Raw genomic sequence first — 19,711 nt, forward strand, 5'->3', positions numbered from 1 at the left:
CAGCCCTGACCTCCCCTCCCCTCCGCCCCCCGGTACTAGGAGGGACCATTTAGGCCATAGCCACATTTTTAATGCTTAACTTGCCAGGTAAGCAGGAAATCTCTTTTGAACCAGCTTCCCAAAGTGCAAAGAACCAAATTCCTTGCAGCTGAGCCCACAGAGAGAAGCTGGGGAATGACGTATTTAATTTCCTTTTCTTCTTGAACCATTTTTACAACAACTAGCTCCTTTCCCAGGCAAGGCTAAGTGTCCTGGGAATCATCCTTGTAACGCCAGCTGGGTGCCACAAAGCATTATTAATTGACTGTGGTTCCTTCTCTCATGCATGCAGAGGCCGCTGGATCTGCTGAACAGTAGGGAGGTCTGTGTGCTTCAGGGCTGCCCTGCGTCCCTGCCTGCCCTGCACACCCTTTTCCGAGAGTACGCCTGCTTCTCTGTAGCCCTGCAAGTCTGGGTGGACAGAGGGACCAGGTCAGAATACTTGGTAGGTGTCACTTAGGCTTCATACCACTCCTATGCCAACTCCCCCCAAGTTCTAACTTACAGGCCCAAAAATGTGAGGTTGATATATTGGCTGAGGTCCTACTAGTTGTGATGTGTAAGTGTTCTGCTTATGGATGTTAAGACCTGTACTTGATTTCATTTTACTAAAATAAGTGGGCCTGGGTCTTTTTTTTTTTTTTTCCTCCATCAGTTTATCCAAGGCACAGCAGAGCTCCATGGTGACACCTCACCACATCTCAGGCATCCGGGGTGTCTCCCGACCTCCCCACGAGCCACACTCATAGTTCCTTGTCTTGTGCAGTTGTGAATCTATGTCAAACAAAAGACTGTCCTTAAAATATGAGCTGTGGGTCAGCTTGCTGTTTCTTTAGACTGTTGATTTCTGATGTTTCCATGTAATACTTGTGTGCCTACTGTATGCCAGGCACTGTGCAGAGCCCTGGAAGTACCTCAGGTCCCAGACAGATGAGGCCCCTGCCTTCCTGGAGCTTTTATTCATTCTCCTGACCCAGTGCTTAGATTACCTGTGCCCACCTCCTTCAAAGGCCAGCTTCAGTGCCATCTCCTTCAGGGACCCTTCCATGGTTCCTCCTCCTGTTGCCCCTTCTCAGCCCTAACAGGGTTTGTACCTCACCTGTAGTACAGGATAATTTTGTGATCCAAATACCACTGTGTGGTGAGTCACATGGATGAAGAAACTAGGTGTTCCTTATCTCTGTCCAGTGGGAAATCGGGGGCTTGGCTCCAAGTCACAGCACAGTAAGTGACTCTGAAATCTGCCACCTGCTCCACCTGCTGTGAGCAGTGCAGGGTTCTGCTAGCAGTTGGTACTTTAAAAAATATTCGTTGAATAGATTGTCATCTGACATCTAGATTATCCAAACCCTCCCCTTCTCTTTGTCCTTCCTGAGGCTAGGAACTGTGTCTACCTCATTTGCATTTTATCTTAAATCAGCACCTGAGATAGTCCCTGGGAATGGATTTCATTCTTTTCCTACCTCCTTCCAGACTGCACCGAAGGAAAGTGAGACTGATAGGGAAATGTTTTAGTAACTCTTGTTTAAAAATAGAGTAAATATATGAGAAAATATATATACATATATGTACACAAACATAATATAGACACACATACCCAGGGGAAAGGGTTATCATTCTTTAACAGATATCAATGGGTTCTGAACCAGAGTTTGCCTCTGAGAAAAATCTAGATCATTCATGCCTAAAACGCATCATCTGTTTCTGGAATCTTCACTAATCTGTGTCTTGGGCGAAGGAAGGAACGGGACAGCAGTGAGACGGGCGTGTGCTGTCTAGTCCCAGCGTCGGAAGCACTTGGTGGGAAACCGCTGCCAACTCTGCTCCTGTAATCACAGGGTTCACCTGCAGCAGGGAAGGGCGTCCAGAGCCAGAGAGGCAGTGCAGCCCCTACAGGTATCTGTGCAAAGGAGTAGCTCACAAGATTACTTGACTTGAGAAGACAGCAAGCACAGTGAATGATCACCATTGTCACCGTTCTGCTTTCTAAAGTTGGTCACTTCATTCCATGCCACCGTGGTGGAGCCCCTGAGCCAAGAGCTCAGGAAGGGGCCTAGCAGCTTTCACGCTCACTGGTGTGCGAGTTGTACAGTAGACGTCACACAAGTCCATGGATTGGCTGAGTGTCTCCTGTCACCCAAATTTCAGATTTTTGAATACAAAAATTAGCTGGGTATGGTGGCAGTCGTCTATAGTTCCAGTTACTTGGGAGGCTGAGACAGGAGACTCTTGAACCCGGGAGGCAGAGATTGCAGTGAGCTGAGATTGTGCCACAGCACTCCAGCCTGGGTGACAGAGCAAGACTCCATCTGAAAAACAAAACAAAGAAAAATTGGATTTTTTTTTTCTTTTTTCTCTTGAAATGTCATCCACTCCAGATTGACTATATTTGATTTTTGAGATCCAATGAGAAGCTGACTTGGATATATTTTCTATAGAGCATTTTGGTTATTTGAGGAAGGCTTCTCCTCCTCACATTTCTTTTCTTTTTTTTCTTTTTTCTTTTTTTGGGGATGGAGTTTCGCTCTGTCGTTCAGGCTGGAGTGCGATGGCGTGATCTTGGCCCACCGCAAGCTCCGCCTCCTGGGTTCACACCATTCTCCTGCCTCAGCCTCCTGAGTAGCTGGGACTATAGGCGCCCACCACCACACCCGGCTAATTTTTTGTATTTTTAGTAGAGATGGGGTTTCACCATGTTAGCCAGGATAGTCTCGATCTCCTGACCTCGTGATCTGCCTGCCTCGGCCTCCCAAAGTGCTGGGATTACAGGTGTGAGCCACCGCACCCGGCCCCTCACATTTCTTTTTAAAATGTGGTGGCGTTTTTGTTCATTGTTGCTGATATTTACTTCGGCACATGCGGTAAGTTTGTCAAGGCTGTGAGCAAAGTCCCGGTGTGCCGCCGTGGCCTGGCCGTGAACAGGAAAGAGGCTGAGGGCCGCTCCTCCAAGAGCCCCACCAGCTCTGCTGCTTTCCAGTCACCGGCTTTGTCCTGGATGCTGGTCTCCCAGAGGCTGCTGCTGGTCAGAGTCTCACCAGGACAAATCACTGTCATTTTATCCATAATAATTACACAATTCTGCTTTTGTTCACTGGTAGAGAATCAAACTAATGCACTTCTGCGACAGGATTAGCTTACAGTAAGCATGTCAGTTGGCATAGCTAAAACTTCTCAAAATTTCCTTTAAATTCATTCTTCTTTCTTGGCTTTTGTCAAGAAAATGGGTGAAAATGATTTTTAAATTCTGTCCTCCATTGTCTGCAGTACCAATGTCCACAGTATTTTATGTGATGAATGACATCTTAAATCTGGCTGATAACGATGCTGGTCTTCAGAATTGGTGACATGGGTGATTTTGGAGAGGACAGTGCATCTTGAGAATGATCATCTCTAGCAGAACTCAGGTTTGCTACACATTTGAGAAGAGAGTGCTTGTAAAGCATCAGCCCCTGTCATCTCACACCCAGTAGGCAAAGCCCGCTGACGAGGTATCCAAGCCCACTGGCTTCCCTGCAGCCTGCGGGCTAATGGCATGGTCTTCCCACCGGAGGGTCTGTGCGAGTCAGTGACACTCCCTCTCTCTCCCTGGCAGACTCGCTCTCCGTCTCCAGCAATGACGCCAGTCCACCCGCATCCGTGGCTTCCCTCCAGCCCCACATGATCGGGGCCCAGAGCTCGCCGGGCCCCAAGCGGCCGGGCAACACCCTGCGCAAGTGGCTCACCAGCCCCGTGCGGCGGCTCAGCAGCGGCAAGGCCGACGGGCACGTGAAGAAGCTGGCGCACAAGCACAAGAAGAGCCGCGAGGTCCGCAAGAGCGCTGACGCCGGCTCGCAGAAGGACTCCGACGACAGTGCGGCCACCCCGCAGGACGAGACGGTCGAGGAGGTGAGGCTCTGCCCGCTGGTTGGGGCCGGCGCGGCGGGGCCCGCTGGGCTTTTGCTGCAAGAATAGTTGCTTATCTTATGAGTAAACTGGTTTGGTTCTGTTTTCTGCACTTACTCAGAAATTACCATTCAAGTCTCTGCTTAGCAGACTGAGATTTAGTGGGGACACTTGAAAGGAAATTGAACCCAGTAAGCACATTCAGGACCACGTGTGGCTTCTGATTAAAAACAAACAAACAAACAAAACAGACCACCATGCGCCCCAGGCCCAGTCAGCCCCCAGGCCTGGGCCAGGAGGGAGACCAGACTGTGGCTTCTGGACCCTCTCCTCCCCACTCCACCATGAGGCAAAGCCAGAGGCTCTGTGTAGTCTGCAGAAGATTTAGGCAGTCTCTGAGCTGATCATTGTGGCAGCATTTTGCAGAGAAAGCTCAAATTGGAAATTTGGAAGGACTTGTGGAGTGTTTGCACTTTCCAATTGTTTTTCCCCAATATTTATTATACTTACAGCTTGTCTTGAGTAGAAAATAACCAGTTAATTTACTTTGTTGACCCAGTAGTAAACATTGGGTTATTCCCATGTCACCAAAGATAAGTGCATGTAGGTCAGCCAGAGATTTTTTATGTCCTATTGACAAGGGAGGCTTTAAATTACATTGCAAGAAACAGAATTCCTTCAGGATGCTGGAGATGGCCTTCAGCACTGGTGGTGTCAATGAGGGGTCCTCAGAGTTTTTAATTAACTTGGATCGACCCCCGACTCAAGTCTCACACAGGTTCGAAGAAGAAAAGGCAGAGAGTGGGGATGAGATTTGTGTTATTTGATTTATTGGCAGATAGCTGTTTTCTGCTGTTTTTTTCCTGGGCATATTTTTGCCATGAGATTTTGTTGCAGTGTGGGGGTTGGGATGTATTATGTACGTTCTTGATAAACCTCTGTCCTCTTAGGAAAACTAAAACTGAAATTTGTTTCTAAAAGTGAGAATAGAGGAAAAGAATACTCAAATCCAGTGCTTAAAATGCATCTTGGATTATATTTTTTATGCCCTTATTATTTCAGTGAACTTTTCTATAGCAAGATACCCAAAGTGAAATCAGCTGGACCAAAGGAACTAAATCAACATGAGGGTTGTAGTTCAGATTTTTGAACCTTTTTAAAAATTGGCTTCTCAAAGATGAGCTGTGTTCAGAGCCTAACAGATCACATTGGCAGTCCCTTTATATGACACATGACACATTCAGTGGCCATTCTGTCATCCAAGTTGACAAGCAAAGCTATTGGGTAGCAGGAAGAGAGGAAAAGTTACCATCGAGGTCGAGAACAGCTTTGTTCCTGATTTCTGCCATCCCAGTCTCTGTCCCCACCTTGCTTCTCCAAGTAACCCTTGGTCCATGTTTGTGAACTGGCCTGGAATATAATGAGCAAATCTTGATTGGATTTCAGAGAGGCCGGAACGAGGGCCTGAGCAGCGGTACTCTCTCCAAATCCTCCTCCTCGGGGATGCAGAGCTGTGGAGAAGAGGAAGGCGAGGAGGGGGCCGACGCCGTGCCCCTGCCGCCACCCATGGCCATCCAGCAGCACAGCCTCCTCCAGCCAGACTCACAGGATGACAAGGTAAAGGGGGAAGAGGGCTGGGGAATCCATGCCTGCCGTGCAGGGGCAGGGCACGCTCGGTAGCTGCTCCACACCAGCCTCATTTCAGGAGACAGGAGGCCCCAAGATGTGGAAAAGGGCAATGCAGTGCTCTTTCAGGCAGCGTCAGCCTGGTTGTACCCCAAAAGTATGAGTAACAAAGCCATTTAGAATAGCAGTAGGCCAGCGGGTGCAGTTTTTCCTACACATGTGGCTCAATGCATTTTTAATGATGCTTCAGTAATTGCCACTTCTAAAGTAATTTTAAAGTTTCCTAATGTATTGACTAGAATCCCTGAGAGAACAATCAGAGATATCCCATGCAGGTCTGTCTGAAGGCATCACTAAATGAAGAGTTGGCCATCTCCCCTCTGTGAGGTTTTTGCAGGCAGGTTTCTGGTTTGAGATGAGGTTACATCACTGTCCAGTTACTTTTTCCAACATGCCAGACATTAGTTTGTAGGATCCCTACGCTAGAGTGCAGGCATAGTTGTCAAAGTGTAAGAATCAGTTGAAAGCTCTTTGGATCTATGCAGGAGCTTCAAGCCATGAAAGTCATTTGTTTTCTTGAGTTCTTACGTAGTCTAAAATTATTTTGTCAGCCCAATTGTAGAGCCCTAAAAAATAAAATAGCAGAAAGGAAACCTGCTCAGTGTGGCTTGCACATCCTCTAGCATTCTGGCCCTATTGTGCCCCTCAAAATCATGCTATGAAGTCATTACTGGTGATGCTTTTTTTTTTTTTTTTTTGGCAGTAACTAAGTTTTCTGAGTAAAACAGATAACTTTATCAACATCTTCCCCCATGCTTCCCTTTTTCCTTCCCTGACTCCCTTGTCAGTACTTGCACAGTCACTTGCCAGATTAATCACCCTCTATTTTACGACCTGGGATTGGCCTCAGCCGGTGCTTAGCAGCTGTGAGGCCAAGTCAAATCATGCACTCCTCTTAACCCAAGGCAGACCTGTCCACCACCCCTTGTTGGTGGAAAGCTACTCCCTCCTCCCTTTTTAACACGAGACCAACACACTGTAAGGGTGCTGTGGGGCCTGCAATGATGGCTGTGAGCTGCAGGACTGAGCACAGGTTGGAGTCCTGGAGTTTTGTGTGCATCTGAGGTTCAGGCTCCCCACCATGTGTAGGGGAGAAGGAACAGGGAGCCTGAGGTGAGAGGACCACAGCCCCCTACCCCACCCAGTGCACGGGCTACCTGGCTAGGACATGGGGCTGTGTGGTTTCTGTGATATTTCCTAAGCTATTTTGTAATACGCTAAGCCATGCCTTTTTGAAAAGCAGAAAACTGGCATTTCTTAAATCTGGGTGGTTATCCAAACATTGAGGGGCTGGGCCTTGTTGACTTACTCACCCATAAGGGAGGATTTTTCTCCATTTAAAGAGTGACCTGCACTGTATCCTTCTGTTTGCTAGAATCACTTATTGGTTACTATGTTACCTCGTTGAGTATTATCAGTAGCAGTTCTTCATTTACAAAAATCTGTAGTGATTTTCCCACACAGTATATAATCTCGTGACTAATTTTTTGTTTTGTTCTGTTTTCTCTTTTTGTAAACTTTCACTGCAGCATTATGTTGATTTGTGTTCTGTGTCTGTTTTGGCTCAATTTCCTTACCTTTCCGTTTGAATTTTTTTCTTTGTTTTCTTCACCCCATATTCCAAGTGTCATTAGACCAAACCAACATTTGTTTTGCAAAGTGCATATTTTGACCCACACGTGTAAAAGCCTTGTTGTGAGTGTATGAGCCTGTATCTGTCTGCTGTGAGACACGCATGGCCAGGACAGCCTGCTGTGGGTCGCATGCCTCGCCGCTGTCCTTAATATGAAGCAAGGTTCATATTACGCCCCTTCTAGTTCCCAGTTAATTAACGGCTCAAGTAATCTGCAAACACATCGTGTTTGCTAATTACTGAAACTCGAACTTAGTAGCCCCTCCCCCAGATTTCCTGTCAACCCCTTTACGCCCTCGATTCTAGCCATAAGTGGCATCTGATAGCTTGTGAGGCCTCAGCTCTTCTGTACTCTGCACTAATCATGGGGAAATGGATGGCACAGAAAATGGTGAGCTTGTCCCCCTCCTTCCCTGTCTGGTCACCGCACCCCGCTCCTTTCCTCTTCCTCGTTTCTTTTTTTTTCTTAATCCCATAAACACAGTAAAGCCATTTCTTAGTATCCTGTTTTGTTTCCTGATTATTCCAGGATTCTCTCACTAGACCCTAAGCCTCTCATTCTGCTGTAGGTCAGATTCTCTATTCCTTCTCCCTAGCCCAGAGCCTTGCCAGCACTTGCGAAAGTTACGGTTAGAACGTTCCCTTGCCTAGTCACCTCTTTGAAAAAAACGCTATGATGTTACATGACTGCGATTCAAATCAGACACTGTCTGCTTCCCACATGTATCTCAGACAGGTTTTATTTAATGTTTCTTGTCAGAATATTGTAAATTCAAAAGGATGACTTTAAATAAATGTAAACAAAGACAAACTTGTGGTCTTTTTGTCTGGAATTACTTTAAAAAGAGATGGAGCTTGCAGGGGAATTTACTGTCTGACCAGTTACTAATGTGAGCCCTTGCCCCACCCCCTCCTTTTCTTAATTTCTTCCGTAGGCCTCTTCTCGGTTATTAGTCCGCCCCACCAGCTCCGAAACACCGAGTGCAGCCGAGCTCGTCAGTGCAATTGAGGAACTCGTGAAAAGCAAGATGGTGAGGCCTCCCAGAGAAAGTCTGACTTTTGGAAGCTGCTCTTTGTTGCTACTTGCAGATGGATTTGCCCTTGTCTTTGTATTGCTCTGGGCTGTAGAATGTGGCTGTGGCTTATGGCACATCTCAGGAGTCCCCATGACCACCCTCGGGTTCACTGATTTGAAGGACTCAGAGAACTCAGGAAAGCCATTATTCCCACATTTGCAGCGTATTCCCATGAAAGGACACAGATCAAAATAGGCAAAGGAAGAACTGCATAGGGCAGGTCTCAGGGAGTGCCTGGTTCAAGCTGCCAGCCATGCTCTCCCAGTGGAGTCAGGCAGACAGAGGATTGCCAACCACAGCAGCTCACCCGAGCCTTGGTGTTGAGTGTCTGTTTGGGCTCAGACACATATGGCTGACTGCTCTGTGTGGCTGACCTTAGGTAGTCTCCTGCCCCTCCAGAGATCAAGACACTGTCACATTGCTAGCATAGACTATTTGCCTTGGTCCCAGGCCCCCAGGTAAACAGACATTCTCATCAAGCAGAACATTCCAAGGACTTACAAGTTCCCTCCTAGAAGCTGGGGGCAAACCTCACTGCACATACCCTGCCTGCAGTCACTGCAAATGTGGTCAGCTCCAGTCTGTCTGAAGATGTGCCAGGGTCAGTGGTACCCACAGTTAGACTCTCAGTTTTGTTTTGCAACCCCTGAGATCTTTCATTTGGGTTTACAATGTGTGAGAGAGAAGGGTTTGCATTATTATATAAGGGCTTTATTTTCTTAGTGATCTCTTTGTTGCCAGTTGGCCAACGTGGGTTCATTTGATAAAAGCCCCAAATTAAATGTTGGTTCTTTGAAGTTAAGACAGGCATGTGTTGCTTCTAACTGATTCAAATCAATTAATTTCTGTTTTTGTAGTTTTCCTAACTGGGAAGTGGAAAAACCACCAATGGTAACAACTTTTTAGACTGGTAAATCCTACTATCCCTATAAAGACAACGTCTTTTAAAAGCAGCTCCTCCCAAAGTAAAAGCCCTCAGTCTGTCTCAGCAATCCGTTCTCCAGAGGTAACCACTGCGAATAGTTCTGATACATTTCCCTCCAGACGTTTTCCTTGCTGGTGCAAACATATATATGTGCGTGCGTTTTCTTTCCAAATGGATTCATTCAATTTTTAAGACTCTAATAATTAACACATCTTAAGGATCTTCTCACGTCAGTACATACAGATTACCTCTTTCCTTTATTTAATAACTGTATAGTATTCCTCTACATGGATTCTGTGATAATAATACCACTGAGCACTTATTCTAAGCCAGGCGCTGTTCTAAGTGCTGAGCATGTATTAATTTATATACTTCCCACAACAACCCTATGAGGTTGTTATGCGCTATTGTTATCCCATTTTACAGATAAGGAAATTGAGGCACACAGAACATTTAAAAACTTGACTAGCCACTAAGGGTCAGAGACAAGATTATGCTATAATTTATTTAAATATATTCCTAATACATACTTGTTTCCCATATTTCTCTGAACATCCATTACATGTTTGTGATTATATTTGTCAGGTGAATTTTCAACACTGGAATTGCTAAATCAGAGTATACTTCTTTAAAGTTAGAAGTTTCTCTTCCTGCATTTGGGCATTAACTAGGTACCAGATATATCATTCCCATTTCTTCCTTCATCCACAGACAACCTCTAATGAAACTGGTTGACTGAGTCAAATGGGAATTATATAAAGAAAAATTTGGACTGACGTGTCACCCTGCCATAGCTAGAAATTTCTCCCCAGGTAATCGTGTGGTGTTCCGGAGAAGACCCAGTGAACTTTGAACAGGAAGCTTGCTAGGGCGTGGTAGATAACTCACGAATTCGGACTCCACTGGTTAAGATTTTGGAATCAGGCCGGGTGTGGTGGTTCATGCCTGTAATCCTAGCACTTTAGGAGGCCAAGGCAGGCATATTGCTTGAGCCCAGGAGTTCGAGACCAGCCTGGGAAACACGAGACCGCATCTCTACAAAAAAATACAAAAATCAGCTGGGTGTGGTAGCATGCACCGGTAGTCCCAGCTATCGGGAGGCTGAGGTGGGAGGATCACCTGAGCCCAGGAGGTTAAGGCTGCAGTGAGCTGAGATTGTACCACTGCACTCAGCCTGAGTGACAGAGTGAGACCCTATATCAAAAAAACAAAAAAAGGAGCTTGGAACCATGCCAGTATGTACTGAGTTCAGCTACATCCTTGGTATCTCTTTAAAAGACAAGTTGATAAAAGTGTCTAAATGAAGGGTGCTTAAATTGTATCCAGTGAGTTTTTAAGCATCCTTAAACTTTTTTTTAAAGGCCATTTATACACGTCAGTTAAATGACCATTAAAATCATTCTTACCAAATAGCCGAAATGGTTTCCCAGGGAATGCTGTGAGGCAGATCTGGCCACTATTCTGCAGCTGTTTAAATTGTATTGCATTTTATGTGGTCTGTGATTCATTTGTAATTAATTCACGTGGACTTCCAAATGGAGAGGTGGTCTGTGGCATGGTCAGTTTTGACTCTTACTGTGTTAATCTCCTTTTTCAATTCTGAAGAATTAAACTTTCTCGGTTTACTCGGTGAAACTGAGTTGTTTCTGCTCACTTCAGTGGGCATAAAGCTGTTGGCATAGGAAAGGCATAGGTTTTGGAGTCAGATAGACTTGGGTTCACAGTCTCCTTACGGTGAGTTCCACCAGGCAAGTCCTTCAGCCTCGGAGACTGTCTTTCAGCTACACATGGGAGCTCTCAACCAGGTTTCATCCACATGGGTGTTCACTGGTGCCTTCCCCTCCCTTGGGAGAACCATGTTTGTACTTTATGTGATAGGTTCATCCCGTCTTCATTCTGCCAGGGAATGCGATCTAAATTCTCCCCTCTTTTTCTGGTTCAAGAGAAGCATCACCCTGTGTTGGTTTCCTGTCACTAATGCTCTAACATCACATGGGAACTACTTTTTGTTAGAAAACACTAATGCATCATTGTAATATCCTAAACTTATACTGACTCTGCAGTAGATCCTTAAGCATCCACATGTGTTTTCTTGTGGGTGATTTCTGAGGCTGTCACACATTCATAATTGGATTTGAACACTGCATTGTTTATTCTTCAGAAGCTCTGTATGTGTTTATTGGGTTAGGGAGGAGAGGAGAGAAGATGTTCAGCCGTTACACAGTATGATGTTTAAGGAACTGAACCTACCTAAACCTAAAACCTGAGGATTTGACTCGAAAAATAAAAGCCACCCTGAAAACTGTTCCCTGGATTCATTCGTCTGGCTTACCTCCACGTTCTTGATGCAGCTGGTTATTTTAAAGGCTGTGCATTTTTCCTGCATGTCGGCAATAGAGTAATAGTTCCCTGCCGCCACAGTGATTGTGTGAACTTGACTTTGGGGTTTTCTTCTCTTCACTAATCAAAATATAAAGGGAGAAACAAGAAAGAATGAAAATAAATGAAATCACATCTAACTCAAGATGTTAGAAAAACAACAAAATAATCCAAAGAAAAGCAGAAGGAATGAATTCATAGAGATAAAAACAGAAATCAATGAGCTGGAAAACAGTAGCATAATAAAACCTAAAATTTATTCTTTAAATATAGGCATTAGGTAACCATGTCAAGAAAATAGAAAACACAAATTCCCAAAATTAAGAAATTATAAGAGAGGAAAAAACTGAGGAAATTCAAGCAATCATAAGACATTATTTTGTTCATCTCTTTGATAGTAAATTTAAAATGAAACCTGAATGAAATGGGCAGCTTTCTAAGAAAATATAATTTATCAAAATTAATCTCATAAGAGGTAGAATATTTCTATAGACCTATCTTCATGTAAGAAAGAGAGGAGAAGGACACAAAAAACAACCAAACCCAGAGAGTTTCACAAATAATTCATCCAAAATCTGTGAAGTCCCAGTGGCTGCAGTTTTGAGACAGCCTTATGCTGGTGACAGCCTTCTCACACACATTTGTGGAAGAGGCAAATGGGCCTCATGAAGGCGATAAGGACGTCTAGCCACAACTGCACCGCTTCAGGGTGTGTGCACCCTTTCGGCAGCCCATCTTGTTAGGAAAGATCAGATCTAGGACAGGCAGCCGAGGGGCCTGGAGACTCCATTGTTGCAGGTCGAGAAAGCTGGAAGACAGGTCCCCATGGACACTGATGAAGTCCGTGACTTTACCTCCCTGCCGTCTGCAGCATCAGGGGCATCTGGAGCCTTTCTCTTTCTTTTCTTTCTTTTTTCTCACTGTTCAAATGAACAGAATTCAATCTAACAGGCTTCAGCTGTCCAGGTGGGGGATGGGGGGTGCAGAACGTCCTCCCTTCGCTCTCAAAAACAGATGTGATCTGATGAGCGTGAAACAAGCTCTGCTGCTCACAGCAAAATGTTTGCTTCCAGCAAAGCTCAATGGCTGTTTATTTAAAAGAGTGCATTTATTTTTCAGATCAAACTCTGTTCCTTAACTAACTTAATGTCCTGTTTTTCAAAAATAAGATCAGCAGTTGGTGTGTTTTTTATAGCTCCATGGGTTTTAACAAGATTGCTTGTACAGTACATGCTTTGTGTCCTCAAAGCTCTGCTTAACAATGAAATCAGATTCAGTCTGTTACTGTTAAGAGGAGAAAATAGAACAAGTATTAGAGATTTTAGTTTATTAATACCAAATGTTTTAAGTGAGGTATTTTTTTTGCATTTTGTATTGTGCTGTTCAAACCTAGAATAAATTCATCACATTTTTTTCCAGTTCAATCATATCTATATATCCAGTTTGTTGCTTTGGGAATGTTAAAAGAACTATAAATCTTACGTGTTCTGTGAATCCAGGTAAAACAACGAGATTAATATGTACCAAATTGAAAGCAATCAGTCACCAGTCATTGTCACATTAATCCAAGGAGAGAAGTCACCAATATTCAACTTACAGATTTGCTGAACACTTGCAAAGATTTGCATGAGGTTCTACTGGGGATACAGCAATGAAAACAATCACCTATAGAAACCAAAAGCCAGTGGGGGAAAGAATGTATTGCAGAAGTAATTAAGACAAGCACGATTACTATTTTGTATAGAGGGATAGAATGGAAGTTGCTAGATGGAGATTAATTTTACCTGAGTGATTTGTATGCATTGAAGTATGAGTCAAAGCTCTAATAGGATAATCAGGAAACAAACCAAGTTTGTTGGATTGCTGATGTTGCTACATAGTCCACCAACAGGGAATGCAGGTACCATGTCCAGGTGCCACACTGGCCTGACCCACGCACATCCCAGCAGCTCATTTGGCAGGAATATAACCAGTAAGAAAATTGCTAGATATTAAATATGTGTGATATGTCCAAAAATGGGTGCAGTACTCTGACATAAGCAAGTATAACATTTCTACTTATTTGATAACAAGAAATAGAATATATTAATGTATGTAAATTCACTATCCTTTTCATTCCAACTTTTCTCTTTTCTCCACCTCCTTTGACTCTATTTTTTTATTAATAGTTGGGTTTTTTGTGTTATTAAATGCTATAATTTCACAAACAAAGATTTTATAATTTCACAAATACATTTTCTGTATTTTCTGACTTTGGGTATTTTCTTGTCTTAGTTTTAGCCAATCATGGGCTGTGGGCAGTAAGTGTTGTTGATTATGTCAATTTCTTCCAGGCACTGGAGGATCGCCCCAGCTCACTCCTTGTTGACCAGGGAGATAGTAGCAGCCCTTCCTTCAACCCTTCGGATAATTCCCTTCTCTCTTCCTCCTCGCCCATTGATGAGATGGAAGAAAGGAAATCCAGCTCTTTAAAGAGAAGACAGTAAGACAGAAATGTTTTCATTCTTATTGTTCTCTGGGTTCCGTCCTGTCTTTGTTGCCTTCAAAAATGTGACTGAGATTCAGCTCTGAATTACCGAGATGAGAAGCTCCAGGGCCTCTCATTAAGTAACTGCACGTATGTAAAAGACTCAGGACCTAATAAGGGCACAGTATTCCATAGCCGCAGTTTCTTGTTTTATTTGTATATGATACTTCATAAGTAAGAATGATGCAAGGCAAAAATGTCTTCTGCCACATCTGGTGAGAAACTCCTAGACTTTTTATTGTACATGTGATTGTGAAAGAAAAAGTAATATAAAATTAGAACCAGTCCCCAAAACTTGAATATTCTTTGAACATACTTTACTGGTTTCTCAATGCCAGTAAAGCAGCATATGGTGAAAAGAGTCCTGAAAAATGTTACAAAAGGTTTAAACTTGCCTTTGGAGAAGGAAAAAAAAAAAATGTAAACTACGAAACGGCAGAGACTGGGTGTTTTATTCAGCACTGTATCCCAGCACCTCCGACGGTGTTGGGCACATGAGAGGTGCCAGGTTGATGTTGGTTGAATGAATGACTGAACAACACATGGATGAACCTTTTCAGGCCAATTGAGGTTGTTTGCTATACTGATCAAATGATTGTCTTCTGTTATCTGAGTGGCCTTAAACGGTTACTGAATGTAACAAACAGAAATACTTGTGAGTGATGTGATTAGACACAAGGTTTAAACATCTGATTTAAAAGTTTTTCTTGTATAGCCAGTGAAGGTTAAAATGACTTAATCATTTTTTAAAAGCCACTTCCTTTACTATCATGGCTTTGTCAGAAAGTTATGTCTAAGCTTCATTGTTGTCCCTGTATGTGATCAGAATCCAGAAGGGTAAATTCACCCTGATTGCCCTCATGCACTGTGCCTAAGTGTCTTTTGACCTCCAGAGCTCTCGTGGGTCACCCACTTGAACCTGTAAGTGATTTGGGACTCTCCAGAATTTAACACCTAAATGTACAAATTTGATACATTACTATTCAGTCCTGGAAGGAGTCCGTCCTGACCAGGAGCAAAGGTACAAAAAAATTCATTTAGAAAACAGTTTGCATGATAAACACTATTTTTTCTCTCCAGCTACGTTTTGCAAGAACTAGTGGAGACAGAGCGTGACTATGTGCGGGACCTTGGCTATGTGGTTGAGGTGTGTATTGCCAGAAATTTAGTATCTTCGTATCAGTTCCAAGAGTTGTCAAAAGTAGTATCGTTTTAGACAGTTGAACACCTCTCAAAAGCTTTAAAAACATTTTTGACCCAAAATAAAAAATGACCAGTGATGTATTTCCGAAAAATTAAGTTTAGCCAATTGTCTTTACCATCCATATTCAGTTGTAAATGCTTCTTTTTCGCATAGTGTATCTTGACATAATCTTTTTTAACAATTGAAATTTACAATTATTATAAATAATTTGATATTATTATTAAATGATACTAAGTAAGTATACTGTAGTTAGTAGACAGGAATCTTGCCCTAATTGTATCACTACAGAAATGAAGACCTTACTGGTTGAAAAAGTCAGTGTGGCCCAGCTGTGGGTTCGGTTCCATCCTGAATCCACCCAGGTTCAGAGCCTGTACTGTGGCTGCACCAGGTCATTTACTGATAGTTTTGTACAGAACACATTGCCATTTCCATTGACCAGAAGTTGCCAAGCACTGTAGCCATAGCAAACCACTGCCTTTTGTACTGGATCGAGAGCCATCTCTAGGCTAATCCCTGCCAGTCAATTCGGGGATTAGTCAGATTAAGAAACTCAACTCATCAAAAAGCTATTTTTGTGGTATAAAATTTTATGTGTATTCTTTCATCTTTGCAGATTTGTACAGGACAATACTTTTTGGTTACACATCCCATTAAAAGTACCAGCTATTACAGTTAATTGCTTAACACAAAAGATTTAACATGCTTGATTTGTCTGCAGTCATTGTTCACAATGAGATAAGCAACCTGAGTACTTAAGAGGTTCTTGTACAGACTTAAATAGAAATTTTAAGCCACAATTTAGCAGCATATTCAATCAACTGTTGTTTAAAAATCAGTTTATAAAAAGAATATTGTTAAACCCTTATTTAACCGATTACACAAATAATCCAAAAAGAAAAGAAAATCTTTCTGTTTCTAAGAGATAAATGCTGAAAACAGGAGATATGATTCTGACCAAATATTTAATATTTACAAACTGTTTTAATGAAACCATTTACATTTATTTAAACTTCTTTAATTCCTTAGAAGATTTTTGATCTGTGAATGCTGAACAGTCCAGGGAAAGAAAATTACAGCAATGAATGTAATAGGTATATTCCAAGTATCAGTTAAGGATACTTTTCATATCGGGTTTTTTTGTTTGTTTTTAGACAAAGAACTGGTTACAAGACAGTGCATGTGTCCATTTTGCCCTCTGTGACTATTAATCAATAAGCCACTAGTTGATTCAGACATATTCCATGAAATACACTTATCATAACTGTTTAATTGTAGGGCTACATGGCACTTATGAAAGAAGATGGTGTTCCTGATGACATGAAAGGAAAAGACAAAATTGTGTTCGGCAACATCCATCAGATTTACGACTGGCACAGAGAGTACGTAAACATGCATTGTGCCCGATGGTGTGCAAAGCACCCACACTTGCTAAACCAAGGCAGGCCAGGCCAAAGGGAATTTATTCTGTTCATTGTATTACCTGTGTAGCCTCCTGGAGGGAGCTGGTGCAAAGGAGATATTGATGTACTCAGGAGTTCTGCAGTAGCATTTGGTGGCACGGAGAGAGTCTTGTCTCTTCTTCGTGCTGGTCCATGTCGAGAGTCTGTGGAAGGGAGTAGCTGGAAGCACCAGCGTGGAGCCAGCTGCCGGAGCTGCTGGCCTGATCCTGACCCCGAGCCCTCGGCCTCCCTGCTGTACACTTCCATTCTTCATCTGCACACCCACATTATAATGTGGGTTTTTTGTGAAGAGTGACTGAGTTAATACTTTTACCTCGTGGGTTTTTCGTGAAGAGTGACTGAGTTAATACTTTTACAGAGTGCTTAGAACAACATCTGCATAGAATAAGCCTCAATAAGTAATTCTAACTAGAATTGCAGCCATCTTTAGAATAAATACAAGTTATCATTAGAGGACCTTGAAGACACTCATTTGTCCAATTATTTTATGTTCTTTTTATTTTTTAGAGACAGGGTCTCGCTCTGTCACCAAACTGGAGTGTAATAGTGCGATCATAGCTCACTGCAGCCTTGAACTCCTGGGTTCAAGTGATCCTCCCACCTCAGCATCTCTCAGCATCTCTAGTAGCTGGGCCTACAGGCACGCAGCACCATGTGCAGCTAACTTTTTTGGTTTTCGTAGACAAACACGGGCTTGCTGTGTTGCCTAAGCTGGTCTTGAACTCCTGGGCTCAAGCAGTCTTCCCACCTCAGCCTCCCAAAGTGCTGGGATTACAGGCATGAGCCACCACGCCTGGCCCAATTCAATTTTAATGGAAAAAGTAGACACGATTGCCCATGAAATTCAACTCTGATCCCACTACATTCCCCACACCTATCCTAATCAGGAGGCGATCCATCTGGGGGCTGGTGCTACGTAGCTCACCTTGGCTACCAGAGCTTGTCAACATACCTGTCCCTTTAGATCACTTCGCTTAAACTTTAAAAATCCTTAATCATCTGAGGATTGCTTAATGCTGGCCACTGGTCTTCCAGTGGAATGTTCCAGATGCACTGTCTGCTCCGGTTACCTGGCCGGGCCTTCTGCTCTCCTGTCTTGATGCAACTGCTCCTCCCTCTGCTCAGGTGGAGCACGATGTCATCACCTCCAAAGCTCTGGCCTCTCTCTGAAGCTGAGCTCCAATACTTGCTTCTCCATTAGGCCTGGGTGTTCCCCGTCAGACTCCTTCTCTTCTGCAGAAGCAGATGGGAATATGCTCTTTTAAACTATGAGATACTGGACAGATATGAGGAGGAACTACCGTGGCATGTATCAAGTAGTGTTGTTATTTCTGTACTTCTCCCTCCTAATAGAATGTAAAACCTTTGAACCCAGGTCAGAGAGGTCTTTATTTTCATATCCCCTGTGATGTCTAATTTATTTGGATTTACAGATAAATGATTGGTAAACTTTAGAAACAGCACTCCAGTTTATAGCTCTGTGCTGTAGACTTACTGAACAACTACAGTGAAACCAATTCAAAAAGGGATATTTTGTATTATGATTTAGTCTCCTGCTTCCAAGGCTAGTTTTTAAGGCTGTGAAGGGAAGCTGAAAATGACACAGTGTTTCTGGGATGACCAGACAGACACTGCATCTAGAGATGCTGTCTGCCGCAGCAGGGATAGTAAATCCCTTAGTACAACATTAATTGGCATGGTGGTTTATGAGTTAACGTAATACCAAATATTAACATAAATAAAAATATATTTAAGTGATAACTAAGGTGGACATATATCTTAAAAGACAACTACAGCCCAGAAAACAATGAACATTGTTGTCCTACAGCTATTTTGTCACTGTGATGATACCTAATTTTAATCTTAAAGGGAGCTGATGTTTATAACCTAGAAGTTGATTTTGATAACATTTGAGAAAACTTCATAAAGCTGGCACAGGTAACATATTTAGTTTTGTATATCTGCTGTCCAATTTGAGTCTCTAAAAATTATCTTAGAATGAATATGAAATTTGCAGGTATAAAGACCAAGTTTTCAGAAATAAAAAATGTCCAAGTACTTTGAAACATCTATTTTTCACTCATTATTCAGCCTAGGATATTAGCACTTGTGTCCTTGAACAGAGATGAGAATGTTTGTTATCCAAAGACCAGGAAGGTCACCATCCAAGGGATATACAGTCGTGCCTCATCTTCTGTGCCTTTGTATTCCTTTATGCTTTGTAGCTTAACAAAAGGTTTTCCTTGTACTTGTTAAGTTTCCATATATTTGTTAAATATATACTTCACACTTCACAGTTGCTCATGTCAGAACAGACTATTGAAAATGTAAACCTGGCCAGGCATGGTGGCTCACGCCTGTAATCCCAGCACATTGGGAGGCTGAGGTAGGCGGATCACTTGAGGTCAGGAGTTTGAGACCAGCCTGGCCAACATGGTGAAACCTTGTATCTGCTAAAAATGCCAAAAAATTAGCTAGGCATAGTGGTGCACGCCTATAACCCCAGCTACTTGGGAGGCTGAGGCAGGAGAATTGCTTGAACCCAGGAGGCGGAGGTTGCAGTGAACCAAGATCACACCACTGCACTCCAGCCTAGGTGATAGAGTGACACTCTCTCAAAAAAAAAAAAGAAAAAAAGAAAAAGAAAAAATGTAAACGTAAATCTAAAATTAGAAGGCCACACTGGAAATAGTTCTAATATTTTCTCCTTTCTTTCCAGCTTTTTTTTAGGAGAGTTAGAGAAGTGCCTTGAAGATCCAGAAAAACTAGGATCCCTTTTTGTTAAACACGTAAGCACAATAGCATTGCTTATATCCTGTTCTGATGGTGTCATCCTTAGTCACTGGTTTGTCAGATTAAAGGAGAACTCACTTATACTTTACGTAAGTGCGTATGTT

General features: G+C 42.9%; 1 protein-coding gene across 9 annotated transcripts in view; it reads left to right on the forward strand.

Moving 5' to 3' along the window:
- TRIO (trio Rho guanine nucleotide exchange factor) overlaps positions 1 to 19,711 on the forward strand; it is a 366,740-nt gene that overhangs the window by 313,911 nt on the left and 33,118 nt on the right. For all 9 annotated transcript variants that reach the window (XM_016952961.4, XM_063811100.1, XM_016952967.4 and 6 more), the window contains 7 exons: positions 3,632 to 3,924; positions 5,368 to 5,538; positions 8,176 to 8,271; positions 13,954 to 14,102; positions 15,228 to 15,294; positions 16,630 to 16,733; positions 19,534 to 19,603. In XM_016952961.4, the coding sequence (XP_016808450.1) occupies positions 3,632 to 3,924; positions 5,368 to 5,538; positions 8,176 to 8,271; positions 13,954 to 14,102; positions 15,228 to 15,294; positions 16,630 to 16,733; positions 19,534 to 19,603 (950 nt within the window). The remainder of the gene's footprint in view (positions 1 to 3,631; positions 3,925 to 5,367; positions 5,539 to 8,175; positions 8,272 to 13,953; positions 14,103 to 15,227; positions 15,295 to 16,629; positions 16,734 to 19,533; positions 19,604 to 19,711) is intronic.

Source organism: Pan troglodytes, chromosome 4 (assembly GCF_028858775.2).
Source record: "Pan troglodytes isolate AG18354 chromosome 4, NHGRI_mPanTro3-v2.0_pri, whole genome shotgun sequence".
Taxonomy (NCBI): domain Eukaryota; kingdom Metazoa; phylum Chordata; class Mammalia; order Primates; family Hominidae; genus Pan; species Pan troglodytes.